Consider the following 13,745-nt stretch of genomic DNA (forward strand, 5'->3'; position numbering starts at 1 on the left):
CATAAAAAGAGCAAAACACGCTACATTTATAAGAAATTGCTAAATTTAAACTTTTTTTGTTTTACTGCTGAAATAAAAACCAGCAGTATATTTAAGAGGATCTGCTTAGAAACTTTTACATTACACACATTCTGACGAGTGACTTGCACCCCACCTTTCTCCACAATTATAAGAGCAATGACTAAGACACTTAAAATAGAAACATGACAAACTGAATTTATAATCATTGGAGTCAAACGTCTTGACAGAAATAGCATCAAACAGCAGTAAGCGTGCAGAGGTTTCACTGCCAGGATCAATCAAAAACTATGGGGGAAATAAATGTTGATTTTGATGTACAGGATAAACTAATCCTCAGTTTTAGGTTTGGATTTAAATGCATAAAAACCAGATTCCTGATGCTATACTTAATTTCACAGGTTACATACACGCACAAGATGATACTGGTATCAGACAAATTCAGGTTCACTGTCTCTGTTTCTGGTCAGGGTTAATTTCTTCCCAGACAGACGTGCCAGTGGAAGACCTGGCAGGTTTAAACTAGGGGAGTAGGGGTAGTTGTTGTTGTTGTTGTTGTTGTTGGACTGGTTCACATTGAGCTCAGCCAGAGAGACGCTCAGATCCTGTTCTGCCCCTGTGTCGTCGTCTGGGGGCCCGCTGTTGGGCAGAGCGGGAGGCTCTGCTGCATCTTGGCTGACTTGGTCTTGATCGGCATCTTGCGCTGGGTCGGTATTGGTTGTGTGGCCGGACAGATCCAGGCTGTCCCTGTAGCTCAGCTGGTCATCGTCCAGGCTCACCTCGCTCTCCTGCTTCATCAGGCAGTGGGGGTGTGCCGTCCTCTGGCCGCTTTCATCCGGTTCCGAGTCGGAGTCTGGTAGCTGCTCACTGGAGCCCAGTGACCCCAAAGAACTCTCTGTATTGAGATGACGAGGCCGTGTCAGTCAAACACTATGTGTGTAATATATAGAAAAAAATGTGTACCTGCTTTAAAACAAGTATGACACAGAAGCTACAAGGATTAGGGGGAAGTTATAAAATTTAAATGAGATGGAGACCGTGTTTATGAAAACATACCGCATCCCTCTTCCATCTTATCAGTGTCTGGTTTACTGTGCTCCTCTCTGCCTCCATTGTCCTCTCTGTCGACTGAGCCCCCGGTCTTGTCACCTGCAATACTAGCCTGAGCCAGCAGAGGGAGAAAATGAATAGACACATCAAGTGTGCTGTGTGGTTTGGCTATGAAATGCAAAATGTGAATCAGGAAGGAAACGCTGAGTTTAACTGAATCACAACTGTAGCTTGTAACTCTGGATAAGGAAATGGATGAGCTGACATTTTAGTGCTTCCGTTGTTTGCTTCATGCCTTTCTAGGGAAGGAGTTACACCAAATTGACATTTGTCAAATAACGACTGCTGAGTGCATTTCTCACATTAAAAATCTTTGTATTTAAAGATCTATTAACTGGCTGATTTGTAGAACTTTGTATTTATGTAGAACTTGTATTTATATGTCAAGGCTGGGAGGCTTGTACAACCAAAGCTAGAGTCAATTATTTCTTACCCAGAGGTGAGGCTCAGTTACACTGATGATATTATATCATGCAGTGAAATATGAGAGCGCATGAGGCAGCAAAACAAATCTACAGGTCCATTAAACAGGTAACACATTCATTTCCTCATTCACTGCCTTCAATATATCACATTAAGGTGACCAAAACGAGCTCTATAACAAACTCTAGTAACCAAAACTCTAAACATACAGTTAGTAAAGTTACTAATCACTATGAAATGTTCTGACTTATTGTCTGCTCTACATACATAAATTGACAGATGAACATCCACCCTCAGTACATAGAGACCTATGTTACCTGCTCAGTGGAGGTGGAAGCAGTGCGGCTGGTTTTATGGGTCTGAGAGGTTTTAGACTGGAAGATGGACGAATAGAAGACTATTAAGGCCTCCACGATGCGGGCCTGGTGGGGGTAATCAACCAGAGACGACAGGGAAATCGTGGCCCCAGTCGGACGGGGACGCATTAGAGAGGGCCCAAACACGATACCCAAGTTGCTGGGACTCATCTTGTTATCCTCCTCCAGCTCGGCGATCCTGGAAGACAAAGGCAGTTGAAGGGTCAAGGATGAATTTGTGCACTTAGAACATGTCAACAGAGCCTCATGTTTTAAATTACGGACTTCCGAAGATGACGAACGATGTAGCGCAGCGTGGCGAGATTAGCCTTGGGCAGCTCCTTGAGACGCTCCTTCAGCTTGTCAACCAGGACCAGGATTTCTGGGTCAGTGTCAGGGCCCAGATCCACCAGCTCCGGGCCCCTGACCACTGCTGGGTTCATACTGTTGGACTCTGCCTCTCCTGCCAAAGCGTCTCCGTCACCTTGTAGACTCTCCTTGGCCAAACCCATCAGGCTGTTGTACAGGTGGAAAGGCATGATGGGCTCTGGCAGCTTGACGTGAAAGATGAAACAAAAGTATGAACAACTCCTAAAGCATGGAGGATCACAGGAGCTTTCATTTATTAGATTTAACCAGATCATCTAAACAGGGATTAAGAATTCTCTCATTCAATTTAGTTTCAAGTTGAAAAAGCTTAACTGAAAATCTTATTTAACTTTGACAGGTCTTCATCGTATTAAAAACTAAAACTTATTATTTAGTTAATGGATCCCTTCAGCATGCTGTGTACCTGTCTGAGGTAAAGCTTGAGGACGTTGCTGATGTCGTGTGGCGAACACTGGGACAGCTCCACCAGCTCCTTGCCGTTCTCGAAGGCCTGACACAGTTTCTCAACACGAGTCTTCACCCCGTTCACCCTGTAGATGCCCTGCAAGAAGAAAGCGGTGGTTTACACCAGTGGTTTAGACTTCTTCTTTGTGACAGAGGGAAACGAGTCAGCACGTTAACAAATGCGCAGTCTCACCTTCATCTTCAGCGCCCGTCTCTCTATCTCAGAAATGCACTTGGTGATGATAAAGGGGATGCCGTCGCTGGCGCAGCTGGCCACCTGGGAGAACTCCCTGCCGAACAGCTGCAGACGGCCCTGCAGCTTCTTATGGCCGCACTGTATAGCCAGAGTCTCTAGACAGCGCTTGTGACACGCCAGGAAACACTGAGGGCAGAGAAGAGAGCGATAAACTAACACTAACCAACGTTCTCTAATGGATCTAATTCACAGAGATGCTTCAACAGCTGCCCGCTTGTCTCAGGAAACGAGTGACTACTAAAACACACGATGATGAGCTCACCTCTTCACACTCGGCCCCCTGGAAGTACACGTAGCTGTCACACTCGCGACATTTTGCAGGAGTCCGCAGCTTCCTCAGCCGGTGGGTCTGAGCCGCTTTGGACAGGCCGATGTTACGGAACTGTCTGGTGGACGCCACGTCAGGATCCATGCCGTTAATATCTGGAGAGAGAGAGACCGATACAGGCACTCCAGAAAACTCATTCATGACTGATAGCCATTCATTGAAAAGCCAGATTACAGATCTTACTTGGACTTTCAAATGAGGGGACGTTCCCATCTTTCTCATCTGCATCCTCATTGGATGACATTGTTCCAGTGGATGATGTCCGAGCCATTTTACTGATGTCGCCTACAATAAATGTACGAGTTAAATACCTTTCCTCAGGTCATTTCTTCTGTATCGTTATGTCTAAAGGAACGTTTCTGGATCATGTTACGATTGTGGATCTGTTTCTTACTTGTGCTGGCAGTGGGAGACTCCAAGCCTCCATCTACTCCAACGCTGTCATCACTTACTGTTGAACCCCATGACTTGTGGCCCTGCCCTGGGGACACCAAAGTGACATGAAAACAAGAAATTAAAAACGCACCCGACATGATGTGATAATTAGTTTAAAAGACCACGGCACGGTGATATCTACAGCAGCAGTGGGCATCACTTACTCTTGCGCTGAACCTCTGCATCTTTATTTTCTGCAGCTGCTGTGTCCACAGTGGTGACGGGACTGTCTGTGTGGCTCGTCGGCTCCGTGTTAAAACTGTCATTCCTGGGTCTGTGACCAAGCCTGCAACAAATTAAGGTATACGAGTTTTCCTTTCGAGGATTGACAGCATTTATGTATGTATGAGAAATATGAAGCTATAACCAGTAATCACTGAGCTTGGCTGAGCATAAATATGATGCAGGAGGAAGAAAAAAAAAAAACCTAGCCACTGGGACTTCTGATGTTCACAAATTAACACATATCTATACAATCCATCCACGCTGTTGGGACTCGTCTAAAACTCTTACACTGACGACGAGCTGCTGGGGGAATAGGCCTCGAATGTGTAGTGAACATTGGGCTGCTCCGGCAGCTGCAGGTCTCGGACGTGGGCGGCGTACTGCCGGCCTGGGTCGTACAGCTTACTGCTCTCACACAGTGTCTGGTAGTGGACGGGCAAGGCTACTGTCTGCATGTGCATGAGCTGGTAGTAGGAAATGGTGGCCTGGAGTCCAAACAACAAACAGAAGTCATATTGAAATACAGCAGTCGAGTGTGGCGTGGCAGTGAGTATAGACTTGTCAGCGTGCACAACTTGTGTATTTGTGATTGTTCTGACCGAGCGGAGGGTCTGATCGCTCTGTTTGATGACGTCCTGCAGCTGTCTCAGCACCGTGACCTTTGTGTGCTCCAGCTCCAGTTGCTGAGTGGTGGCATCTGCTATGCATGTCCGGTAGGTGGCCTCCGCTTCGTCTGCCTACATACACACAAATTATTTTTCACACCTTTACTTCTCGTGCCGCGGTTTCAGATTAGTGAAGATAAATTGTGACGATCAGATAAAGTTCATTTTGAATCCACAGTAAGAGAGATGTTCATAAAAACCTTGTTGCGAGCCTCTTCCTCTACTCGTTTCTTCTTCTCCAGAGACTTTGCTGTAGATCCTCCTCCCTCCTCCTCAGCTCGGCAGGCTGCCGTTTTGGCCTTGTCATACTCCTCACAGCGGGCCATGTAGCATTGCTTGGCCTTCCGCAGGTTTACCTCACACTCCATCTAATCAAAGACAGGAAGGATCCGGTCCGTTCTTTTCCTCCTCATTTTTATTAGAGATGAATAAAACACTCTACAGCTAAACTATGTGCGCGTACATATATGGAATTAAAGATCGTACCAGTTTTCTTTTAGCTCGAATCCAGTGCTCCTTGATCTCCTTCCGTCTCTTTTCATGCTCCTGCTTGCGCTGCATCAGAGGCTGCAAAAAAGAAAGGAAAAGAACGGAGAGATCAACACAACGTGCACGCGAGCATAACAGTCTAATATCAACAGACAACGAGTGACTGAAAAATGATCACAGAGCACATGCTGCAACCTTTACCTGAATGAATGTCTGGCTGTGCAGGGTGGTGCTGGCCTGCTGCAGCCCCACACTCTGCTCCTGGTCCTGCTCCAGAGCCAGAGAGTAGATGGAGAAGAGGGGCATGTGGGGCTGGATGGAGGAAACAGTCCAAGCACAAAAAGAGACATTTTGATATTTAGCAACAACAGAGAGATAAAATATCTGGATTTGAATTGATTCTAGCTTTTCACATTCACTACCACAATAATATATGGTGAGGTTTACATGTGTTATGCTGTGTTTGCAGGACTGGTATAATCTCTGAAGGCCTTTGGAGAACTCACTCTCTGGTGAAACAAAATACAACAGTCAATTAACATCATTATGGGGAGAACAACGTGTTTGCAGAGTACAGTGGTTTTCTAGTTCTTTAAGAACTGGTCATAAATCATTTAAGATGATCGTCTTTAATCCGCTCATCGTTTGGGTCTGATACTGACCCAGTGAAATTCTCTTCTCCACGTAGCTGATCAGATCCTTCATGTACTTGGAAATGGTTTTGGCGTAGAGCAAAGCCGAGTCCACCCCTCCCTCACTGCGCTGAAGGATCACATCCACTTCCTCACCTCGGCCTACGCATCAACACACAAAACACCACCGCACAGTCTGTTACTACGACAACAAACATGAACTTGATTGCCAGATTCGTCACTAGGGCAATAAACTCCGATATCTCTAGTTTTATTTTGGGGATATGAACTGTTGTATTTTAGCTCACTGTGCTGAAACTGATCTTTGATTTTCTGTGATAATGTCTGAGTTTCTCTGACTGACTGAAACAAACAAGCCAGAAACCATGGCAGGGAACATCAACAAATGTCAGAGGTTTCACAATCTCAATCTGTCATAAAATCTGATCTGATCTTTATCCAAGTCACGAGTATTAACTAATATAATGTGCCTAAAATAATAATGGAAAACAATTCTGATCTTTATGTCTTTATTGAGAACAACCAAAAAAGCCTCAGTGCTAGGGGAAAAAGTATGTGAAACCTTGGAATTAATAACTGGTTGACTTGCACATCGTTCAGGAGAAGTTTTAGCCCATTCTTCCTGCAGAATTGCTTTAGCTCTGTCATATTTATTCATTCAATAGAATCTAATAGGTTGAGATCTGGGCTCTGATCTGACCACTCCAAAAGGTGGATTCTGTTGCTCTGGTGTTTTGGGTCATTGTCCTGTTGCATCACTCAACTTCTACAGAGTTTCAGCTGACGTACAGACATTCAGAGTTTTTTGATACACTTGGGAATTCATCTTCCTCTCAATCACTGCAAGCCGGCCACACCCTGCAGCTTGCTTCATGTTGTCCCGTCATAGACACCCTACTTGTTCAATGTTTTACCTACTGTAGACTCAAACATGGATACAAGCCAGTTTCAAAGATGCCTTCAAATCTTTGACTGTCTCTCTGGGTTGTTTCTTGCTAATGAGTGTTTGTCCAGCTTTATGTAAATCAACAATTCTTGATTGTATGAAGCATGGCTCACATTTCTTAATTCATGGTAACACCTGACTCCAACTAGCTTTATGAGGTAATTATTCCACTGGCATTATTAGATTTTTATGGTTGTTCTCAAAGACAAAGGATCAGAAATATTTTTGTGTTATTTTAGTCACATTATATTTGTTAATACTCTTGACTTAGACAAAGCTCAGATCACAGTTTATAACAAATTCATGCAGAAAACCCAGAAATTCACATACTTTTTCTTGCCACTGTATATAATAACTAAAAGTAGCATTTTAACTAGACATAATCAGAGTTAGAGGAAAGACAGAGCTGCAGCAGCATCACCAGTGGCCTCTGTGACTGACAGATGTTAACAAAAGCAGAGTGAGTTGGTGGAGGAGCGACTGATCGCCTACCCATGTCCTGCAGGTCGCTCCTGAACTGGCTGCCGTCTGCTCCCTGGCCTGTTGCAGTGTACAAGTTCTCCATCGACTACACAGTAGAAACATGAGTCATTACTGACAAACACAGATCAAATCTTGGCATCAACTTGGGGACTTTTTTTTTTTTTTTTTTTCTACACCCAACTGAAAATTGGGAGAGGAAATCATTTTATGTAGAGTTAATGTGATTTAAATAGCTGCTGATGAACTCTGTTAAGATTCTGATTAAGTTTTTCTTTTTTTTGTATTTTTAATTTCATTAATCCTAATGGGAAAGTTGTTGTTGGACAACTGCACACAGGCGACGGTGCTACTACGGGGTTTACCATATAACATATATATATTATCATCATATACTGTATATAATAATAGAAATTCACTCACCCTGCTCTTCTCAGTGGGAAGCAGAGAGAGCAGCGTACTGCTGTCCACCTCTCCCATCAGCAGCTCAGACACACTGATGGAAACAACAGACACATGTTAGGGTTTCATCTTTTCAAGAATAATTATCCTGACTGGAGAAATGACAAGTAGATTTGAAATGAAGGAAAATAAAAGAGGAGGAGAATGAGCGGAAACCGTTACTTCACTGGAAGAGATACAAATGTTTTTACTTGACTTGTATCGATAAGGTTTCATCTTTTCACCATCTTAACAATGTTTATGAAGTTGCTCAAATTTGTTGCCTCGTAACAGCTTCACTGTTGTTCACATGTATGTTAAAATGCAGGCTAAACAAACAAACAAACAAACAAACAAAGAAAAAAAGCACTGTGTATGTTCATGTCGGGGTTTTTCAGCTCATGACAGAAAAAGAGTCAAGGGAGAGAATGAGGAAACACGAGCGACAGGCAGATTTCAACTGTCTCTGCCAGCTCACTTCCTCCTCAAGCTCTAACAGATGTCTAAACGCTGAAGTGGTACTGACAGACATGTGATAAAGTGCTGGTGCAAGACACTTCAATTACAAATACGACGGACACGTCTCTACTGTAGCTTCACCGTTTTTCCCCCAAAGATGAAAAATGTTCAGGTTAAAGATTTCTTATTTTAAAACAAACTGATTTGAAGATTTTCTACTCGTCGTATTTAGTAATTTATTTATTTCGTAATTTCTCTCCCCTCTGTTCCGTCTCAACGTGTCGAATCAAGTTAACAAGATAATGACATGATAACTCATAACTTTTTTTCCCCCCAGTTTGCAGCTCTTTGTTCATTGAGCAGCCAGGTTGTGAACAACATTTTCAAGTTTTGGTTTTGTGTCATAAGGTAGAAGAAAAACCACTTCCTGTTTTCTGCTCTGCCTCATGCAAATGTGTCACCATCACTGCACTTCTCTCTCTCATTCCCAACAACAGGCTGCTTTGTGCACATCGACAGTAACTCATTTTCCTATCTGCAACAGAGCTGATATATGTTTGGAAACAATTAATGGATGAACAGGCGCCCACTGTATACTAATGGATAACTAATACCATCTTAGGCAGAACACTGGAAACTACCACAGTAACAAAGAGCATTAATAATCTATTGATGCTATTTTCATTTGAGACATATAGTAGAAAGATGTGCGAGATACTTACTTGCTGCTAAAAGCAACTGCAATGGTTTCAATTGCTTTCTCGAAGTCCTTTTTGTCTGCCTCGTTACAGGCCTCATAGTGGAAACCTGAAAAATCACAACCGTGCATGTGTTCAGGTTTCAGTTGTGGTTAGAAATAAACTGCTAACCTAAAGAACCTACACATCTGCACAGAGTTTGCAGTTATTAAGCATCTAGCCGAGACAAACGCGGTCTAGTACAGGTATGTTTTGTAAGGTCTTTAACCTTAAACACTGTAAAGTGCCTTGAGATGACTTCTGTTGTGATTTGTACTTTTAAAAACAGCCTTCCGTCTACATCTGTCTTTCTTAAACTTGTGTTCATTCATAGCTTGTAGCTTGTAGCTTCCCTTCATCCACTGACCTTTGACTTTGGATATAAGATGGCCAGCAGCAGTGAGGATCTCCACAGTGTTCAGCAGAGGGTACGTGTTAATGACCTGACGCAGCACCCGCAGGACCTCGCCCAAACATTCGTGAGCTACAGGTCGCTGACTCTCCTTTTTACCTAGATGAGAAGTGAGGAGGGAGATGTGGTTAGACAGTGAGAAGGGAAAAAAAGTACCAGGGCGCTAGAACTAAATGTAGACACTTGTTCTGCTGGTGGTTTGAGTTCCTTAAAAAGTTCATGGTTCCTGCAGTGGAAAAGGGGCCTTTAGTGAGAAGAGGTACATCATCATAGCTGAGCATGGTTTAACAAAAAATCCCAAACAGGTTATTTATTTTAGTGGACTTGAACCGTGTTCCACGTCCGACACAACGTTTGGTTGCCTGTATCTTGTAAAGTCGCAGTTTCACGACAAAGCAACAGGAGCCATTACTCCTTCACATCATGAGCAAGCAAGCATCAGACAGGTTCGGTCGCGGCTCTGTGCCAGTTCGTCAGCTCTGATGTCACTGGTGACTAATCTGCAGGATGCATCCTCATTTCGGTAGTCGTCCACTGTTGCAACCTCTGAATATCCATTTTCTAACCAAGACAAGTCGCTCACAGAGGAGGTCAGAGAGCAGCTGGTCATCTCACAGTCTGAAAATGTGTGTCAGAGTGTTATGAGTGTCTATGACAATCGTCTGTAGCAGAGAGGATGTGGTCTTTTCTATTTTGTAAGATTCTGGGGCTGTGCTACATCTACTTTTTGTGGCCGATGAAAACAAAGCATCTTAAACACGCTCGACTTATATACACCGAAATATCAGAAATACAGCGAGTCCGCAGATGAACGTAATCTCTGTGTGGCGGCGGCAGAGGCAGCGAGGAGACGAGGCCAAAACTCTGATTGTGCTACTGATTAAGAGGAGGAGGCGTCACGTCACGGCGATGCAGCCGACCTATCAGAGGAAGGAGTGTGGACGAGGCCATCCTGTCGGAGGCTATCCATCATGGCTTCCTGTTTAGAGAGCTCGCTGTGGGTGGAGTACATGACAGACCAGAGCAAGATAACAGCAGACAGGACACACAAACACAACAGTCGAATATCATAGGAAATAATGATGGGATGCTGATCGTCTCTGGGTCGGACACTGTTTGTTTAGCGAGTGGCATCAAGTCTGGAGGTGGGGTATTCACTCCATGAGGAAGGTACAGGTGTTATTCAGCACTGCTGCATGGAACCAGAAGGGACGAGGAGTGTGCGTGTACCAGGCTGCTGTAAACAAGAAGCTGGCTTCCTGCAGGAGACAAGACTGTGGTCGACTCTGTGGGTGCAGCGGAAGCGCAGCCCTTGTTGCGTTTGTTTGTGCAGGGTTAGTTCAGCCCTTTTTTGCTCTCCCCCCCCCCACACTACACACGTGTCAGAGAGCAGGACTGATGCAACACTGAGAAACCCCCCCCCCACCCACCCCTCCGTCAATTCCTCATGTCCTTGTCATGTAAGCTGTTGTCGAAGTGGAGTCGAGCGTGTAACGTGAAAGGGGAAGAGGGAACTCAAACAGTATTGTTCTGTCTGAAAACTAACAGATTACAAATTCAAGACTATGACACCCAGGAGAAACAATGACATACTGTCACCAGCAAGAAGATGAAAACCATAACTGAACACACACACACACACACACACACACACACACACACACACACACACACACACACACACAGAGAGAGAGAGTACCGTCTTATCCTCCACGTTCAGGTGAGAGAGTTAATATTAGGTTTCTGTGGACGAGGCAGCACGTTACCTTCGGCCAGCACCACATCCTTTAGTTTCTCCACAGCCTCGGCGAAGCGCGCCACGTCTCTCAGCAGGGCCGGGATGTCCTCCACTTCAATGACCGTGCTCTCTGGACTCTCAGACGGAGGGGTCGGGGTCAAAGCCCCTTTCCCCTGGCCTTTAGTGAACACCCAGGACTGCAGCGGGAGTCCTGAGGAGGGAAAGAGCACAATGCTAAGCACACACACACACACACAACACTTTGTTTTTTGTGCAGACTTGTGCAAATGTGATATAACGGGTTAATGTGAAGAGGCTCCTTCCTCCTGTTTGTTCTTTTGCAAAACCAAAATGTGACACATGGATAAATAACACTTCATTATACCATATTTTATTGACTCATCTACACTGAATCAACAAGTACGAGTTTTGGATCCACACCTGCCGCACTGGCGTGTCTGCTCAGTGCCGTGGGTCTCTTCAGGGTGGCCACAGGAGACGGGCAGCCCACACCCTGCAGTGCTGCCATCTTACTGTGCTGGGTGCTGGGGGTGCCTGGGCAGGACATCGAGGGGTCCAGGTGCCCGGCGGAGGTCGGGGTAAGCAACGAGGAGGACGATGAAGGGGAGGAGGAGAGAGCGATGTCGCCAGCATCTTTCCGAGGTTGCTCCGGGAGGATGGACAGCTGGAAAGAGAACAGGCCCACGTGATCATATGATTCATGTTCCAGCTCAACTGTTCCATGACTCCACTGTGCTTCTGTGGTCTCACACATAAGTGGCGCTGTTGTTGGTAAACACACATGCGAAGGCTCATTTCATAAGATCCTGTGCTGCGTTGTGCAACACTTCCTTGCCCTAAGCTGTGGACGGGTGTGGCAAATCGAGCACAGCGTAGAACAACAGAAACGCCATTCAGCAATTCAAAATAAGAAAAGTGATATTTCTCGGAGGTGGAAAAGCACCTTTTCATTTGCCCGATAAATGGAAATAAAATGCAATTGAATGCGTTTTAGCACGGTTTCCCTCCATATGGTGCATTAAGGCTACAGGCAGTGCCTCAGAGTTTCTGGGCCTGACTTAGAGAGTCGGACAGAAAGAAAAGCATCCTTCCATCCTTGTAAATTCACCATTCATTTGTGTTGGCCACATAAGGCGACGTGCATATTCAAACATACCTGTTTAAGCCATATGTTGTGCTTGTTGGGCAGAATATCCAGTCTGTCCTTGGCCTTCGACTCAGCCTTCTTAACTCTCTGACTCGTAGAGTAAGGGTTGTAACTGTTTTTGCCACCACGTTTCAGCATGCTCCTTCCCCCTAGAGCTGCGTCCCCATTCTAACTAAGTCAACTTTTGAAACTGGTCACCAAACATTCACACTCACTCACACACACACACACACACACTCTCTGCAGCCTGCCACCGCTTTAGTGGTAAAAAAGCCCCACACAAGATAGACTTCCTATGAGCTAGATGTGAGTCAATGTGCAATCAGGTACACACACACTCACACACACACACACACACACACACACAGGCACAATTATGTGCACTCTGTGTGAGTGTCCAGCGTCCACTGCATCACAATCAATGTTTTCATTTGTTGCCGGAGCCAAACTACAGTTTTCTCACCCTGACCACACCTGACACCAAATTCATACTAAGGAAACAAATCAATGTGTATCTGCCACACACACACACACACACACACACACACACAGTCCTCTCTGCAAACGGTCTTATCCAGCTAAAGGTCATCTGACGCCACACACACACACACACACACACACACACACACCCCGAGCTGAGCAGAAGTGATGCGCTACTCACAGACGACGGGCCGCTCTGTGGCCCCGGGCTTCCTGCTCGGCTCTTCTTCGAGATGGATGGCGTCTTGATCAGTTCCCGTTTCTTCCTGAACATCTTCAGAGTGCCTTTGCCGTCCATCCCGACTTCTTTGAGTTTCACGTACAGCCCCCCCACCCACCCCCCGACTCGCCACTTGGGTGCTCTGCCGCTCGCGCTCAGCGGGAGCTCGGTGCCATCCAGGCCGACGTCGAGCCACGGTAACTGTCTGTCTGTCTTCCTCCTCCTGCTGCTGCTGCTGCTGCTGCTGCCGTCGCACATCGAGCCGCGCAGGCTCACTGACACAGAGACAGACAGCTCACCGCAAACCGTCCGTGCGCACCCGGCATCCGCTGTGCGCGTACGTTCAGCTTCCTCAGGGGGAGGAAGAGAGACACCGGACGAACTCAAGGCTTTTACACAAAGCCGTGGGACGTTTGATTGCGTTTCTATTAAAACCTAAGAACTCCTCATCCTACTACTCAAACTCCCTCATACATTTAGACAAACTGAGAGTCAGCTGCGTCCTGACGCAAAACAAACACACACATTTCTTGTTGCCGTGCTCCAATTGACAGTAATCAGTTGATGCTCACACACGTGTGTTTCCACCATGTGACCTGTCCACAACCGTCCGCATCCCTGCTGCACCTGCAAAATTAAAAACACATTAGTGCATAAGCAGACCAGCAAACAGCACTTTGTGTCCTTTGAAGAGCAGCTTATGCACAAATCAAATGCAACTGAATTAATGCCACTATAATATAATATGCTCACATTTAGAAACCAACATTTAAATGCTTTGAATTCAGGGGTGATTTCATTTTACTGTTAGGTTTTATATTAGGCACTGGAGTTGTTACAGTGCTTATTAAATTCTGATTTTCACACTTTTA

General features: G+C 45.4%; 1 protein-coding gene across 2 annotated transcripts; it reads right to left on the reverse strand.

Annotated features, from left to right (window-relative positions):
- Window positions 1-80: 80 nt before the first annotated feature.
- On the reverse strand, window positions 81-13,133 carry arhgap45b (Rho GTPase activating protein 45b). Of its 2 annotated transcripts, none has more exons than XM_026346282.1 (24): window positions 12,835-13,133; window positions 11,447-11,690; window positions 11,034-11,216; window positions 9,223-9,366; window positions 8,841-8,925; window positions 7,642-7,714; window positions 7,231-7,306; window positions 5,802-5,933; window positions 5,587-5,648; window positions 5,341-5,451; window positions 5,137-5,217; window positions 4,851-5,018; window positions 4,585-4,722; window positions 4,274-4,470; window positions 3,925-4,046; window positions 3,720-3,806; window positions 3,509-3,610; window positions 3,260-3,420; window positions 2,935-3,123; window positions 2,701-2,838; window positions 2,193-2,461; window positions 1,869-2,106; window positions 1,075-1,180; window positions 81-913 (listed from the first exon to the last, which is right to left on the reverse strand). In XM_026346282.1, the coding sequence occupies exons 1-24, from the start codon at window positions 13,129-13,131 to the stop codon at window positions 450-452; spliced, it is 3,867 nt and encodes a 1,288-aa protein (XP_026202067.1). In that variant the 5' UTR covers window positions 13,132-13,133; the 3' UTR covers window positions 81-449. The 2 variants fall into 2 exon arrangements, with proteins under 2 accessions (XP_026202067.1, XP_026202068.1); XM_026346283.1 differs by lacking the exon at window positions 12,835-13,133 and adding an exon at window positions 12,183-12,806.
- Between the last annotated feature and the right edge of the window lie 612 nt (window positions 13,134-13,745).

The sequence above is a fragment of the Anabas testudineus genome, chromosome 4 (assembly GCF_900324465.2).
Source record: "Anabas testudineus chromosome 4, fAnaTes1.2, whole genome shotgun sequence".
Taxonomy (NCBI): Eukaryota; Metazoa; Chordata; class Actinopteri; order Anabantiformes; family Anabantidae; genus Anabas; species Anabas testudineus.